Below are 18,235 nucleotides of genomic sequence, written 5' to 3' on the forward strand. Positions count from 1 at the left end.
GGACAGTCATACGATCAACATATCGAATCTACCATTCCATCAGACGGTCTGATCTTCACAGATCACAAATCGAACGATCGAAATCGATCGAAACTTAAAAATTCATAACTTAATCATACGATATCCAAAAATTATGAATTATATATGCAAACGATCGTATCGACACGTAGAACACAAAAATGGACAGAAACTGTCCTTGGGGTGGCCGGAGGTCGCCGGAAACCACCATCACAGTGGCGGCACCGCCACCCATCCAAAGTCAAAATTAGACAAAACTCCCAACACGAAAGTTCTTCATCTTAACTCGAATTGAAACTTTTATAACTACACCAAAGTCAGATTATAAGCCAAAAAGTAGAATTTTACCTTATAAGGTTTGAAACCCGAAGAACCCTAGTTTTGAATTCGTTCCAATTCGATCTCCACAGATGAAATCGATGCAATCCACCTTAGGGGAAATGATCTACATCCTCAGAAGTGCAGAATCCTCTCAAGAATCACGGCAAAAGGTGGCCGGAGGAGGGAGAACGACGGTGGGGAAAGGAGGTGATTTCCAGCTCGACTGCACCGTGTTCTTCGACTTGTAGCGGCTACCACGTTGGTTATTTCCCCTCGATGTCTTCTACAAAGTTGTAATATAGCTCAGGCGCAGCAAAATCCCTTTTGGAATCAACTCGATTCGAGGTTGGATGAGAGAGATATCGGCCGGTGAAGGAAGAGCAGCATCGGGCGAATTCCAGCTCGAGCTGTGCAGCTTCTCGGCCTCCTAGCACCTTCCATGGTTCTTTTCTCACTTTGATGTCTTCTAGGAAGTTTTAACTGACTTCAAGGCGAATGAAAATACTTTTGAAATCAAGTCGATCGGAGGTCTGTGGAGGGAGATATGGCCGGTGGAAGAGAGAGGAACAAATCTGGGCTCGGGAGAGAATTGGGGAGAAAATATAGGTTTCTGAAATTTCTGTCCCCCAATGCAATTTCCGGAACTTTTTTTGTATTTATAGAATTTTCCCGATTTTCAATCGCTTATAACTTTCTCATACGAACTCCAATTTTAGCATTCCATATGTCCACGAACTCGTATCGACGCGCTCTACAACTTTCATGAATGAAGTTTTCCCAAATTCCCAATGTATAAAAAGTCACTTTTTGAGACCTCCTAAATAACGTTCGTTTTCGAAAATTAATCGTTCGAACTAATTCCATAACTTCTCCAAGCCTCGTACTCGCTCCCACTATCGTGAAATCATTTCTAAAAATCCACGGAAATTAATTTGGATTTTTCGGGGTATTACACTTTATCACATGGGTATTGTATGTGGTAGCAGATAAAAGCAAAAAGATTTTTTTTTATATTCAACTTGATTGAAAAAAAAAAAATCAAAATTTCATATTTTCTATATGAAAGTAAGAGTGGAAAATTCATTCGGTGACATACAAATTTCACATAAATTTTGGAGAAATTTCGGACAAAATTTTGGTGTAAATTTTTAAATATATTTTGTGTGTGTAGATATTTCAGAAATTAAGAATTCCGCTTAAATGTACAAAAAATTTTGAAAAATTTCGGGAAACTCCTAACGGAAATGATATAGCATGTGAATTTCGTTTCGGTACTTTCAAATTACGGAAATATCAATGGAAATTTCGGTAGTTTCAGAGAAATTTGAAACTTTGATTTGAAGTAAAAAGAAGTTCAAATTATTTGATATTGTTGCAGACTAAACGAACTTTACAAAAGCAATCTCAAACAAAACCAAAATACATGTTTCATATGCTTGAAAACTCAAAAGTCTAAAATTTATTCGAATACATAAAATTATTGCAGAAAACACAAATAATTACTTCCGGCTGACTCTTAAGCACTTATTAATTTGGTAATGGCTGGCTGCATGATGATCCAAATGAAGGAAGGAGGGGTGCCACCAACATTACACAACACAACCAGTCCCTTAAGGGACTTGACTGCTAGCTGTTGTTGTGTCTTATGCTCGAACCTTAAGTACTACTTCATCCTTCGGTGGAGGGGCCATGGCTGCTGATGTTGGTAGAACATCAAGTACTTTTGGATGCTCCGGTTGGACCTTTTGTTGACCTGTCTTACCCTTCAATACTTGACAGAATTTTTTTACGGTTTCACGTACTGCCTCCTCTTTTACATGAGAATCGGGGAAACCCCAATACATTTTGTATTTGTCGACTACAACCTTCAAGTCCTTGGCCATAAGAACAAATCCTTCTACTTTTCCATGAGCTTTGGCATTTGCTTTCAACACAGGAAGGTTGTCCAAAGATTTAAGACTATCAGATGCCCAACTCAGAAGTTCATCGCCGTAAAAAGCACCTTTCCCAAGGCAAGTTGAACCTGTTCCTTGGCCTTCATCTTGACTTGTACTAGCACTACTGGGACTAATCCTACTGATACTGGTGGTATATGTCCATATTAAACCGTCTGTAATTAAGAGCATGCGATCAAGTGGTTCTCCTATTCGGTAAACATACCTACCATCTGGGTAGATCACCGGCTTCAGAAAGTCACAAATGCTTGTCAACATTTTTTCTTGTATGGTATCTTTATTCTCTTGGCCTGGTTTCTTTTCGATATCCTTAACTCCCTTAAGGACCGATCCTGGCATATTCAACTGAGGCAAATAATTAAAATGTGGCCTCTCATGAAAGGGAAATTCTAGTGTACTGGTGGGTATCTCATACCCACATTTACAAAAGTGAGAACAAATTTTGTTATCAAAGTTGTAATTTGAGTCCTACTTTGTGTAATCTTAGTTCTAATAATGGTAATTACACCTCTTACGACATTTTACAAGTTTTTGAACAAATTTGTTGTCAATGTTGTAATCTTAGTTCTAATAATGGTAATTACACCTCTTACGACATTTTTACAAGCTTTTGAACAAATTTGTTATCAATGTTGTAATTTTTGTTTAACTATATGTAAATAGTGTAAATGAATATGGTAACTTTTGTTCTCAATGTTGTAATTTTGGTTCAAATACTTGTAAATTTTTGTTCAAATAGTTGTAAATGAGGGTATCTCATACCCACCAGTACACTAGCTTGTCTCCTCATGAAATATATGTTGTATTCTTAAATTATAAATTAAGGACAAAATAAATTGAACCCAAAGTACATTAGTAATAATGGAAAAAAAAAACAGAAAGAACAATTGGAAAATATAAATAGTGTTGATATATATATATATAGGGTCAGGATCCTGGGACATACAATTTTACACAATTTTTGACACTTCTTCTGAGCCCTTAAGATTAAAAACATTGAGTGGTTCAGATTAATTTTGTGAATGATGTCACACAAACTTATAGATGATTGGACAAATGACGTGACATTAAATTAATTTTATAACAAATAGATTAAGATTAAACTTATGTTCTATAAGAATATAAAATGAAAAAGAAAATTACAATTATATAAACTTAATCAGGTATTTTAAAGAAAATTAGAAGAACAAGGAAGAACCCTAACTCTATTTCAATTGACCTATGACAATACAATAGCAGGTCGATTCTCAAACCTGCTAAATGTTGCAACATCGATCAGATCTTCAAAACAATATAATCTAACATTTGACTTGCTCCTCGTTCCAATATTTTTCAAACACAAACCAAAACTCAAAAAGTTCCTACCTGAATTAGACATTAACATGATGTTCGCTCCATCTTTGCAGACAAATAAACAACAGAAATTCATCTGAATAGGCATTAATTTTAAATGCTCTACACACATTCAATGCTCTGCATTACAGTTTAGCATCTCATCCAATTATACCTTTTTTTCATATAAATTTTCTCTTCTTTGAGACTAATTTGCTTACCAGTTTTGTAAATTAGTTTACCAGCTTGTAGAAGACGGTCAATGGAAATAGAGCTAGGGTTCTTCTACTTTTTTTTTCCTAATCGTGTTCTTCTAGTTGTTCATCTAATTGCAATTTTTTTTTTTCATTTTATGTCTTCTTATAAAAATAAAAGTTTATGTTTTTCAAAAAAAAAAAGTTTAATCTAATCTTTAAGTAATTTGATGCCACGTCATTTGTCCAGTCATATTCTGATTTGTTGACATCATTCACAAAATTAATCTGAGCCACTCAATGTTTTTAATCTTAAGGGCTTAGATCGCTTTGAAATTAAAGTGCGCATTTACAGTTTAGGGTCACTTTTCGGTCGCATATCCACATCTCGACCTTTCAATTTTTAGGTACTAATATATAGATCATCTCTGCAAATTTTCAGCCAAATTGATGATCTTTAAGGTATCTAACTCGCTAAAACCAATGGACGAACATAATCTATCCAACCTGAACCATACTACTTTTAAGGCAGTTATCAATGCCTTAACGATCAGCAATTTGGCTGAAAATTTGTAGAGATGATCTATATATTAGTACCTAAAAATTGAACGGTCGAGATGTGGATATCCGACTTAAAAGTGACCCTAAACTCTAAATGTGCACTTTAATTTCAAAGTAAAGTTTCACTCTGGATAGGATTATATATATATATATATATATATATATATATATATATATATATATATATATATAGCCCTTCGACTAAGGGATCCATTTTTTTGGTCTATTCTAGGGATAATGCATTAGATTAACTTTTCGATTTCGGCATCTCAACCGTTCAATCTTTATGTCCTAATGTGTAGATCATTTATGCAAATTTTCAGCCAAATCGGTGATCGTTAAATTATCAAACTAGATTAAATCAACAAACGAACCAAATCTGTCAAACTTGAACCGTTCATACTTATAATCTTAAGTCGCCGTTTTGAATGTCTTAACAATAATCAATTTGGCTAAAAATTTGCAGAAGTGATCTACACATTAGAACCTAAAAACTGAACGGTTAAAATGCCAAAATATGATCAAAATTAAAGTTGATCTAATGCCCTATCCCTATAAATAAGCCAACTAAAGGTGGTGCCCTGAGGCAGCTGAAACCCGTAGGGCCGGTTCTGCTTAAGCCTCAAGGGAACCTAAATATGGAAAAGACCAGAAATATGATTGCTATTGGTATCGTGGTCTAAAGCTCTAACTCACAACTGGAAGAGAAAAACACGATTTGATGGAACAATAAAATACCAACGAAATAAAAGTTGTAGTGGACAAATACAAAATCTATTGGCGATTCTGAAGACCTAAGATACAAATTAGAAATTGCTTCCTTTATTTCGTTGAGTTTTAGTTTGTATGCTAAACACGTACATGTTGTTTTAACTAAGGACGTACATTGGTGAAACCTAGGAGTTTTAAGAATACAAAGGGAAGCTTGGCCTACTTATTAAAACTTGGTGGGAAGTTTTTCAAATTTATGTTATAAGAGAAAAATAAGGGGGCATTGAGATCGCTATGTGTAATTAATCTATATTTTTTTTTTGGATTAAATTCAGTTTAGTCTCTCAAACTTTAGGCCAAACATTAGTTTGGTCCCTCTTTTTTTTTTTTAATCAAACTCATCCATGATCTCTTAAAATGCATCAACCTCGTCCAAAATTTGAATCCGGCGCTAATTGTGACGTCACTTGTTGAGTTGGAGCCGACATAGGGCCCCACTTTTCAGTTTTTGATGATAAAATATCGAAACTACCCCTCTATTACAGATTTTTTTACTTCTTCAGATTTTTTTCTTTTTTTACTTCGTCACCACTACCTCTCTCTCTCTCTCTCTCTCTCTCTCTCTCTCTCTCTCTCTCTCTCTCTCTCTCTCTCTCTCTCTCTTTCTCTCTGTGTGTCTCTCTCTCAGATCACACTCCTCCTCTCGATTCATAACCCTCAGCCCCAATCCAACCTCCCCTTCCACTATGACCAAATCGATCCGGTGGCTGCCGACTCGTACCCCACCATCGATCCCCTTCTGTGCAAGCTCGAGGATGCCATCCATCGGATCATCGTGCCTAAGTCAGCACCCGATTGGCTCCTCTTGTCCCCGGCGCGTACTGAGTCCTGCCGCCGTGGTTGAGATCGTACTGCCTGGCCCAGCTGGTGGAGAATCTGGCGAATCTGTTGACTGAGGAGGAGTCCATGTCGATGACCACTGTTCAAGGCTGGCCTTCTTCCTCTTATTTCATTCAAGGTATGAATTTTATTGGCTTTCTCTCTCTCTCTCTCTCTCTCTGTGTCTCTCTCTCAGATCACACTCCTCCTCCCGATTCATAACCCTCAGCGCCCAATCCAACCTCCCCTTCCACTATGACCAAATCGATCCAGTGGCTGCCGACTCGCACCCCACCGTTGACCCCCTTCTGTGCAAGCTCGAGGATGCCATCCATCGGATCATCGTGCCCAAGTCAGCACCCGATTGGCTCCTCTTGTCCCCGGCGCGTACTGAGTCCTGCCGCCGTGGTCGAGATCGTACTGCCTGGCCCAGCTGGTGGAGAATCTGGCAAATATGTTGATGGAGGAGGAGTCCATGTCGATGACCACTGTTCGAGGCTGGCCTTCTTCCTCTTATTTCATTCAAGGTATGAATTTTATTGGATTTCAGTTCTTGGGTTTTGGTTCTTTTATTATTTCAATTGCATAACTACGATTTGCATGCACAATTTGATCATCTGGGTCTGGTTGTACCGAAAAGGTTATTCTTGATGAAGAAATTAAGCTTATTTGATTGATTGATTCTTCTGGTTTTCTTGGAATTGAAGAATTCACGTTTTGCTGGCATCCCATTATGACAAATAGTGTTATAATTCTAATGGGAAAGATTTTGGGGACATTGGGATAAATGAGTTAATCTGGCGTTTTACATATGTATAAAAGTTAGGGGCATTGAAATCTATATTCAATCTTGGTCAGGATCTGTTGTAATTGCTATCTCAAATGTGATATGAGTAGTTAATTATACTTGTTTCTTATGCTTTCTTGTCCTTTTTTTTTATTGTAGGTTCACCTCCATTGATAGAGGCCTTCGTTCAGAAATCTGATATGTGAAAAAAGAAGAAGCTCTGAAGGTGAAGAAGAAAAAGAAAAAACGCGGAAGGCGAAGAAGAAAAAGAAAAAGAATTTGAAAAAGAAAAATCTGAAATGAGGGGTAGTTTGGACATTTCACTCAAACTGAGGGTCAAAAATTGGAAAGTGGGGCCCTATGTCGGCTCCAACTCAGCAAGTGACGTCACAATTAGCGCCGGATTCAAATTTTGGACGAGGTTGATGCATTTTGAGAGATCAGGGATGAGTTTGATTAAAAAAAAAAAAAAGGGACCAAACTGATGTTTGGCCTAAAGTTTGAGGGACTAAACTGAATTTAATCTTTTTTTTTTTAATAAATCTATACTATATTTTTAGAGAAGAGAGTTTGTCAGTCAAAAGATATATTTTTTAATTATTTAAATATCTTTTATTGTACTATAAGAACTAAATTAATTAAAAATGATAAATAAGTAAACCACAAATAACAGAAAATTAAAAAAATTAAAAAAGACATGCATAAGCTGTTTATAATTAATCACCCACTTTCTTAAGGTTTACTTCCTCCACTCCCAAACTCATCGGGTGTGTGAATTTTTTGAATATAGAAAAAGAGCTTGAGGAACATACATACCTTTCTCAGTATTTTCATGCAAAGAAATCGCTTTAGAGATATTCGGTTTCGCGGAGGGAGAATAGAGAATATGTTTTCCAGATCAGCATCTTTGACTTTCTCCCATTTTGTTTTTACATTTTCGGTGATTTTGTTCTTTGTCTCTTTATTCAGACCATTTTTATTCATCCAGAGTTGTATACCAACCAATGTCAAGGAAAGCCTTTTTCTGCTCTCTGATATTTCCATCTCCTCTGATTTTTCAGTTACCATTGAGATAAATGTCTGTTTATGTCAACAACAAAAAAACAAACAAAGAAAAGTTCAATCAGCTGCTCACAATTAAGCCTCGCAAACTTACTGTATTAAGAGAAATTGTAACACTTTTCCAGTTATGAATAACTTTGATTGATTGCCCAAAAAACAAAAAAAAGGCGACCTAACTAGACGAGAAGATAAGTTCACTGACCTGTACTTTGCCAATGAGATATAAGAAAAGAAGCAAGCCAACAGTAGATGTAAGGATTGCAAAGCAGTTTTCCCACACATACGTACTTGTTTCCAAGTTCGTCCCAAAGTTACTGCAAAATTAAGATAATTAACAAACGATTAGCGACATATATATGAGACGTGATGGTCGGCATCCAAGTATTAATTTTTTTAAAAGCACTCTTTATTATAAATGTGCTTATGTTTATATCTGTTTATACAACTTCTTGGATAATCTTATCCTCTCTCCTTTTTAGAAGACAAATGTAGTTTTAAAAAAAACTTTTAGTACTCAAATTTTCTATATACTTAGATATAACCAGAACTCAAATCCAAATAAAATATAGATATTTACATTAAAGAGAAAATGTGACAAGATTTTTAAGTAATGTGCATACAAACCTAAGATTTCGTAGTCCCCACCAAAAAGAGAAACAGATCTTCTTTGCGAAATTTATTTGCCCCGTGTTACCACTCTTAAGGGAATCAAGGAATATTCCAAAATGAAATGGTGCGATCGCATTTGCCGGAACATCAACAAGGCAAAATTCATCTAGAGAACTAATGAATGTCATATTTCTAGAAGAAATGTCTTGATCGCAATAAAAATTGCATTCACTCGTACTATGCTTCATACAAGCTTGGTGCCAACATGATGTCTCTCGTTGAATAGAGAAAAAGTACCAAAAACCTCCCAGCACCTAAAAGACAACAAATCTGATTAAAGAACATGGTAATCAACACCACTATATCCTACTAAACACCACTTCCTCTCTTCGAGGAGTTCTAGCTTCGATTTCTATGTTGTACGTAACTATCTGATTAGTGCTTTTCTTGAAGTAACTTTACATAGCACTCACGAACCAGCCCACTTAGCTAGGTTCAACCATTAGTTAATTTCAAAGACAAAAGATTAAAGCTAATTACTATATGAACGAAACTTACATGACTGGCGATGATGTATAAGAAAAAATAGAGTGCACCCTTGATCAATACTCCCTTATTTTTCTTGAATTTCTGTGACGAATGATGCATGCGATAAATTCTTGGTAAATATTGGGCAAGAAGAAAGACATCAATAATCTTTCTTTGGCCCAGATATTTGGAGCTTCTCATTTTGAAGAAAATAGTCATTAGCACCTGGACAAAATAGACATCAAAAGATTAGGGGGCCGGTGTCACCTAAAATCAGTTAATTACAAAGAAAAATTCAATTTTGGTTTCCTACTTGTGGGATAGGGAGAACCGCAAGAATATCAATTGTAATCGAGTGCCATGGCATCTTTCGAGCTGTATTCATCGACTTTTTAATTTCATAGAAAATGTTCAGGATGAAAGCAATATCAGTGACAGCGCGCAAAAGAAGAGCAGCAGTCCTCAAATTTTTGTCCACTCCAACGCACTTGATTTCCTCATTAATGATCGGAAGGTAAAAGAACAAAGGATCAACTGAGACTGCAATCACACATGAGAATAGGAGTATGATATTCCGGGTTCCTTCACTTCCTTGTACGTTCGTTTGTAAACGATGTTCACGGATATCTTCTGACCCTAAGGACATCTGCATGACTATTTCTTTCCATATGGCATTACTTGCTAGATCCTTACCACCGCTTGGATTTACAGCGTCACCTTGTGTATGGCTGATAAATAAATGAATTAACAATGAGAAAATGCAATTAATGTCAAATAAAAAATGATACATGAGAAAATCTTGAATGCCCTGCTTGTGTCACGTGTCATCACTGAATTATTAATTAAAACTTTTTATATCAAAAGCACGCCTAATTATATATAAGGAAGTAATACCAGAAAAATATTCCACAATCCTATATTATCACGTAATTAGTGAATCTGACGTGTCACGTGACACAATCTTCTCACCTTAATTATTCATATTCAAGAAACTAACCTATGTTGAGCAGGATCTTGCTTATTCTCCTTCATAATATTTGGGTTTGTTATCGTCAACTCTACAAATTGACCCACGGATATACAAATTCCTGGAGCACGACAGTCTTATGGACCTGAAAAACATATTAATATTGTAAAATGTTATTATTTATTTCTTAGGTTAGGATATAAATATAATGAATGCAGAGACCAAAGCTAATTTAATTACAATTTGATAAAAACAAATTAAAAAAAAGGTTAATCATATTTAGTAATTGTCGAACAGTTTCTTCTTTCTTTCTTTTTTCTTTTTTTTATCAGCAAATCAATCAATAAACAATACTTTAAGGGTGGTTCTAGTTGGACTTCCAAATATGCTATTTGGAACTCCCATACTTAGTGTACCTCTAATTTACTTTTTAGAATACTTGAAAAGCTAAGTAGATATTCATATATATTTTTACCAAAACACCTTTGCATCAACATGAAATATAACAATCTGTTACTCTACTTTTTATCTGTATCTTCAACCACGAGAAGAAGAATATGTTCTCTTATGAGTGGATCTCTCCTCCACCAAAATTTATCAGAGGGTTGGTTCTCAATTTTGATATGTTGCTGGAATTCCTTTGAATTTGCTAAAAGAATGATTTCAAGGGTTTCGGGTTGGAAGATTGAGTAATAACTATATCATAATATTCAATGAATTAAAATTTCAAATCAGATTGTTTTGAATTTACTTTTGTATTAAATGATGGGTTATCTATAGAAATTATTATTTTTACTTAATTGTTTTAGGTAAATTATAAAACTATATAGGCAATATAAGGAAATTCCGGCAAAAAAAAAAAAATTTAATTGAATGTTATATTTGGGGGAGGTAAGAAGATTTTTTTTTTTTTTTTTCATTTTTCTCTTTTTGTCCTTATTTGTCTTTTCATATGACTTGACAAAGTTTATTAATAATTAAAAAAAATCGTTTAAAAAAATAATTGAAAAAAGTTGGAGGTCTAAATATCAAATTTAAAGGTCCATCTAGAACCACCCATACTTTAATCGGAACAAAAAAGAAAAACCATAAAAGAACTGCTTCCACAAAACTCAGTTCCAGACTTCCAGCAAGTTGCATGTGTAGCTAAAGGAAAACATCAATAACATAAAAGGCTTCTTGCACATTTGAACACTGACCAGGTCCAGCAGGTACTGTTCCTTCTCTAGCCTGAGGATCATCAAAATAAACCAGAATACTAATTACCTGAAAATAATTAAGAAGCTAATCTATACGGCAGTATTTTCTTTTCTTTTCAATGCAGGATAGAAAAGGAATACTTACTTGAATAAAGCATGAGCTAGTACATGCCGGTACTGGTAGTATTGATCGAAGTTATCAACAAGCGAGAAGTGAAGAGAGAGTTGTAGAAATCCAAGAATGCCTGAAATAGAATTTGTGTACTTTGCGTTTCTTAGCAACTGAAATGGCTTGATAGATTATAGCAGTAGCTCAATGGTAGTCCATTATATAATGACTCGGGTTAGAATGGAACCTACCCAAAACGTTTACTTAAGTGGTGATTTACAAGTCTTGGTCTTCTCTTAAGATTTCCTCCTCCCTCTATTCCTTAATTAATTCTTCACCAGAAATTCGGTTGGAAAGATTTGGATCATTCGAGCAATTATTGCTTCGGCTACTGTCACTGGTTCAAGGGTTTTGCATGCCAGCTGCATAAATAAAATTGGCCAAATTATGATTGAAATTGTTGTCAGTCGAATTTACACTAGGGACTTGACTTTGATAGTGAATAAGTGAAAATTTATTAAAGCCCACCAAAATGTGGGACACAAGCACGTACATGATCATGATCCAACAATAAAAACTAGTCTGCAATCACATGCTCTGCATGTGTAAGAAAAATTTTAATTGTAAAAAAAAAAAAAAAGTTATCTACAAAAGAAAATAGATTTGTTATTGCAGAGAGAAAATAGTGGGAGAGAAAAGTGGAGGTTGTGGGATAATTTCTTTTCAATTTTCTTAATAAAATCTATTTTATAATTGTCCTATTTACCCTTATGATTTAATTTATTGTCAAAGTTTTTTAATCTTTCAGGGTTAAATCTGTCAAAAATTTCAATTTTGGCTAACAAAGCCTCTTCTCTTAATAATAACTAGTCTGCAATCATATGCTCTGCATGTGTAAGAAAAATTTTAATTGTTAAAAAAAAAAAAATATATCTACAAAAGAAAATAGATCTGTTATTGCAGAGAGAAAATAGTGGGAGAGAAAGGTGAAGGTTGTGGGATAATTTCTTTTCAATTTTCTTAATAAAATCTATTTTATAATTGTCCTATTTACCCTTATAATTTAATTTATTGTCAAAGTTTTTTAATCTTTCAGGGTTAAATCTGTCAAAATTTTCAGTTTTGGCTAACAAAGCCTCTTCTCTTAATAATAGTATAGATATAGATAAGAAAACGGATTCTACGCAAACGTACGACAGTAATAGTGCACTGACACGCGTCTGTTATTTTAATCATATTTCTTTTTAATTTGACACGCACCTGGTATTGATTCGAAGTCTCCGGTCTTTGACTCAAGGCTCAAGGTATATAGACCACAAACTCACTTACCCAACAAAGCAGAGAGAAGAAAACTGATCAAGGAAGATCGATTATTCGGAAGACTGGATTTTCAAGACAAGCCGTGAAGAATTACACAACCATATATACGAAAATGCTAGACTTGATGATGAAGTCGATCGATCATATAGCAGCAGAAGCCTTAATAATTGTATACACGTACGAAAACAAAACAAAAGCCATAATGAGATCTCTAACTCCAGCTTACGGCCTTTTCGTGTTTCTTCATGTTCTTAATTTTGCTTATGCTAGTTCAGATACTGAAGCAGAGGCTCTTCTGAAATGGAAAGAAAACTTGCTTTCTGAGAGAACTTATGGCACATATCTTCTTAAAAATAGAATACGAAACATAGAATAATTGGCAAAAGGTTTACTAATATCTACAACAAACTTCACAAAAGGCCCAGAAGGCCAGAACCAGAACCGATCAATGCCATTAGTAACCATTATTAGTGTGTATTGGGATACTAAGGGTACTAAAAGAATCGGTGCATATTGGGGAAGATTGTAGTTGGGTATGTTGATGTTGTATATCTTCATACGCGAGAAACAAGTAGTTCTTTATGAGTTTTGTTATTGGAACCTTCAAATTTACTTGCTTGACCTCCTATGCCTTTTACACCTCTCATCAAATTTTCAAATGCTAAATTTACTCACCAAACTTCACTGAAGTTCTTCAAATAACCTCATTCATATAATATGTAAACAAACGATTATCTTTAAAATAAAAAATTTAACAATTTCAATGATTTAATTACTCTATAAATCTTAATTACATGTCCATTCCTTAATCAGACAACATAAATCTCTTATCCAATAAAAAACACAAGCTATTGGGTTTCAAAAATTAATTTCTAGTCAACAAAAAAATATTTTAACATAAACTATTTTGTGGTTTTTTTTTTAACTTTATTTTTTCTCTTTTAGCTGTGCAAAAAAAAGAGAAGAGTAATCATTATTTTTAATGTTTATTTTTTTTCTCTATTTTTTGTAAGTTTTTTAATTTTCTTTTATTTGCTAGTTTTTTTTTTTTTTTTTTACAAATATAATGGATAGACTTAGATTTAGGTCATAATACAATTTCTTTTATTCTCCCTCACCAATATGCATTCAATATTTATGATGATAGCAATTTTTATGTCACATGATCTTAATCATAGTTTTAATTCTTATTAAATATATATAAATGCTTTAATGAATGCTTGGCCCAAACAAGATTACTTATTCAAGTTGTAATTAATAGGGTAGAACATTCTAGATCTTCTAATTAATATTTGATTAGGTTTTCTTATACTCAAAGATATTGTACATGTAATCCTCTATATAAAAAGGCTCATATTATTAATGAAATCATCCAAGTATTAAGAGACTCTTTTCTCTTAAACACTTAATAGGGTATTTGAACAAAATCAATTATCTTATGGGTAATGGGAAAATCTATAAGTTTGGCGGGATAAGGACTAATTTCCCTAAAATTACGATATTTGGACATTTCCCCTTTACACTACTCTTTTGTGCACTCTTGTTAATTTACACCTAATTATATATTTTCTAGTTCCTAATTGACTACTATAACCCCTTAACGAACGTTAGCACCCAATGAAAATTGCCAATTTTTGTTTTCTCCGTGACAGGTATGAAATAAGCCACTAGGAAGATAGGAAATTCCAAGCTATGCAAATTGCATTTAGATTTGAATAAAAAAAAAGTTGAATTTTGGATTGAATGATTTTTCCTTTTTTTTTTTCTTCGGCCAAGTAAAATACTGAATGGGATGATCTCAGCATCTAGAATTTCTCTTCTTTTATTTTTGTATAGTTTAGGTACGGTTTTGCAGAGATCTCAAATTTTATATTACAAATGAATAATGAGACGGGAAAACTTATTATGCGCCAGTCTTTAAATTTTGAGACTGTGCTTAATATAAAAAACCCAGAAGCTCTCTCTCTTCCCGAGTTCCTTCACTTCTTCAAATCTTGTTTCTTGTCTTGCTACGCAGATCAAATTATAATCATAATTTCATTAAGGGTTTTTGTCCATTTACCCCATTTTTAGATATTTTTTTCCCACTTACCCCATTAAGTTTTTTTAATTCTCTCTTATCCAAAATACTCTAAGGAGGTCTTCCCTAAAACCCCATTAAGATTTGTTTTTTGTTTTTTATTTTTTTTTAATACCATTTTACCCTCACCCCTTTGTTACTTAGAGAGAGAAACCATAGGAGACTACGCCGGAACTCGGTCACCGGTCGCCGGCCGCCGGATTCCGGTCACCGGTCGCCAGATTTCGGTCAAGGTCGCCGGCCGCCGCCCACTGGACTTTTCTGAAAACCTCACCGGAAAGGTTTATTGCCCCCAATAGACATCTATTGCCATAATTATACAAGCGTGATCGTTCATCCATCAATACAAAATACTTGAAAAACTTATCCTTTTAAACCAAGTACATACTGATGCCCTGAACCCACTATGTCATTACAGACCCGTTCCACAGAGTCATATATTACATAAGCTTACGAATTAAATTGTCACCACAAAATAAAACGTAAATGCTCCTCGGAGCTTACTACACAACGGAAGTCTTTATCAACGGTAAAGTCACAAAAATGACTTCCTACTGTAAAGCTGTAAAGATGCTACCACTACTAGCAAAATAACAACACACACGGATTTACTGTAGTTAAAAGCCACAGAAATCCGTGTGAAATAGAAATACTAACATAAATGCGTGTGAAATGAGCATAATTGGGCCCACAATAATTTATACAATAACAATATCAACGGAAATCCGTGTGCATAAACAACAGTAACAGATATCTGTGTAAAAACTAAAACATTTTCACACGGATATCTGTGTGAAAATCAATTCACACTGATTTATGTACGTATTATAAATTAGTTTATTTCGAAATCGTTAATTTTTGATGTTATGTGATTTATGGAGGGATGGATTTCCGTTACAATAAGTTTTTGGTACAGATTTCTGTGTGAAATGAATATCACACGAATATTTGTGTGACATGTTAACACCGAAATCCGTGTGAATAAATAACAGTAACAGATGTCTGTGTAAAAACTAAAACCTTTTCACACGGATATCCGTGTGAAAAGAACAATTAGCTACAAAATTCCGTGTGAAAAAGTATAGGTGTATATAAGGTTGACCACTTATTTGATATTGAAATAACGGCGGATTGAGTTAATTTTTTTACACAATACCTATTAATACACTATAAATAGATGGGTAATGTCAAATTTATTAATTTTCAATTTTTATTTTTTGGTTCGCACAAAATTCGTATATGTCTACTAATGTGGTATAACTAGTTTATTAGTTGTAAAGAAAAGTATACATTCCATGAGCAACAATGTGGAGGAAATAGACTTTATCAAAATCGACCGTTGCATGTTGTCATGATTAGAATAAATATTTATGGTCAAAATTTCAGCTATTTTTGTTATCGTTTAGGTCTCGATCTACTAGATCAACCCTGAACCCTAAATACCACATAAAACTAATATGCTCATAACCGCTCATTCGCAACTTATATTTTCGATCTGTCAGCTCTCATACTCTCATGAATATGAGGTATACCAAATAATGTAAAACTTTTGAAAAGTTTATCTCCTCATGGTTTTACTCCCCTTAGGGAAGTATAGGTGTATATAAGGTTAACCACTTTATTTGATATTGAAAGAACGGCAGATTGAGTTAATTTTTTTACACCATACCTATTAATATGCTATAAATAGATGGGTAATGTCAAATTTATCAATTTTCAATTTTTATTTTTTGGATTGCACAAAATTCTTATATGTCTACTAATGTGGTATAACTAGTTTATTAGTTATAATGAAAAGTATACCTTTCATAAGCAACAATACGTAGGAAATAGACTTTATCAAAATCGACGGTAGGATGTTATCATGATAAGAATAAATGGTTGTGTTCAAACTTTCAGCTATTTTCGTCGTCATTTGGGTTTCGATCTAGAGGTCAATCTTAAACCTTAAATACTACATAAAACTAATATGCTCATAACCGCTCACTCGTAACTTATTTTTTTTATCTGTAAACTCTCATGCTCTCATGGGTAGAAGCTATATCAACTAATGTAAAAATTTCTGAAATTTTATCTCCTCAAGGGTCGGCTCCCCTTAGGGAAGTAGAAGCGTTTAAAGGGTTGACCGGTTTATTTCATGTCAAAATAACGGCGGATCGGGTTAATTTTTTTACACAATACCTATTAATACGCTATAAATAGATGGGTAATGCCAAATTTATCGATTTCCAGTTTCCATTGTTTAGATCGAACGAAATCCTTATGTGCCTACTAATGTTGTTTAATTGGTTTATTAGTTGAATTGAAAAATATAACTTCTACAAGGAACAATGCGGAAGAAATAGACTTTATCAAAATCGACCGTTAGATGTTATCATGATAAGAAGATATAATTATGGTCAAAATTTCAGCTATTTTCGAAGTTGTTTGGGTCTTGATCTACTCATCAAAACCGCTGATAAACCAAGAGTTTTCAAGCTCTATTTGTCATCTCTTGTCGTCGATTGACCAATACATGTCTTGTAAAACTATTAGCATAATTGTTGGTGGATACGACATCGGTCAACTAAATGTTACAATAAGTTTTTGGTACAGATTTCTGTGTGAAATGAGTAACACACTAATTTCTGTGTGAAATGTTAACACGGAAATCCGTGTGAATAAACAACAGTAACAGATGTCTGTGTAAAAACCAAAATTTTTTCACACGGTTATCTGTGAAAATATCAATTCACATTGATTTCTGTACGTATTATAAATTAGTTTATTTACAAATCGTTAATTTTTTATTTTATGTGAATTATGGAGGGACGGATTTCCGTTACAATAAGTTTTTGGTACAGATTTCTGTTGCAAATGTGTATGTATTTCACACGGATTTCTGTGGCAAAATAACTTGAAAGAAAATTATTATCAATAAAAATAAAAGCTAATGACTAATTATGTAGTTTCAAAAAATAAGGGTGGCCCAATCAATTTATTCCCGCTCAATATTTGGATATTCCCACGGATTACTGTAGGTGCTGTTGTAAATATTTGAATGACAATAGATGATAGCTATTGGGTTACTGAGGTAAATTCACACGGATATCAGTAACAAATGTAAATGTATTTCACACAGATTTTTGTGTGAAATATTATAAACACACAGATTTTCGTGCATCAATGCTGCTTAAAACCAGATTGGGTAAATTGAAAAGCCTCCTCCGAATTCGCCTCTGTCTCCCTCTCTCTCATCTCCTCCACCCACTACCCCCTCCCCCACCCTCTTCTCCGCCTCCCCCTCTCTCTGCTCCTTCGCCCCCAGCTCCCCCTCTCTCTGTGAATTTTGAGAAATTGGAAGGTTTGTGTGTCTAGGTTTCAATGGCGTATTTCCAGAACGATGACCTCGAGTACGTCATCAACGACTACTACAGCGACGTCGTTGAGTTTGAGGAAGACAACGACGCTTTTGCTGATAACCATCCCCGCCCAAGCCTCGAGGTCGTAGACGACGACTCCGACGACTTTGAAGACGACCTTGATTCGGTAACGCCTCTCTGATTCTCTTCAAAATTTCAGCTATTTTACCCAATGTTTGAATCTTCTCTTGATTTTCCAGGT

The 18,235-nt window shown here is 34.4% G+C and overlaps 1 protein-coding gene across 1 annotated transcript; it reads right to left on the reverse strand.

The window, feature by feature from the left end:
* Nucleotides 1–1,852: 1,852 nt before the first annotated feature.
* Nucleotides 1,853–9,989, reverse strand: LOC133711515 (cyclic nucleotide-gated ion channel 1-like). Its single transcript, XM_062137623.1, has 7 exons — nucleotides 9,955–9,989; nucleotides 9,271–9,685; nucleotides 8,988–9,182; nucleotides 8,445–8,743; nucleotides 8,023–8,134; nucleotides 7,575–7,838; nucleotides 1,853–2,639 (listed from the first exon to the last, which is right to left on the reverse strand). The coding sequence occupies exons 1-7, from the start codon at nucleotides 9,987–9,989 to the stop codon at nucleotides 1,983–1,985; spliced, it is 1,977 nt and encodes a 658-aa protein (XP_061993607.1). The 3' UTR covers nucleotides 1,853–1,982.
* Between the last annotated feature and the right edge of the window lie 8,246 nt (nucleotides 9,990–18,235).

Source organism: Rosa rugosa, chromosome 5 (assembly GCF_958449725.1).
Source record: "Rosa rugosa chromosome 5, drRosRugo1.1, whole genome shotgun sequence".
Classification (NCBI taxonomy): Eukaryota; Viridiplantae; Streptophyta; class Magnoliopsida; order Rosales; family Rosaceae; genus Rosa; species Rosa rugosa.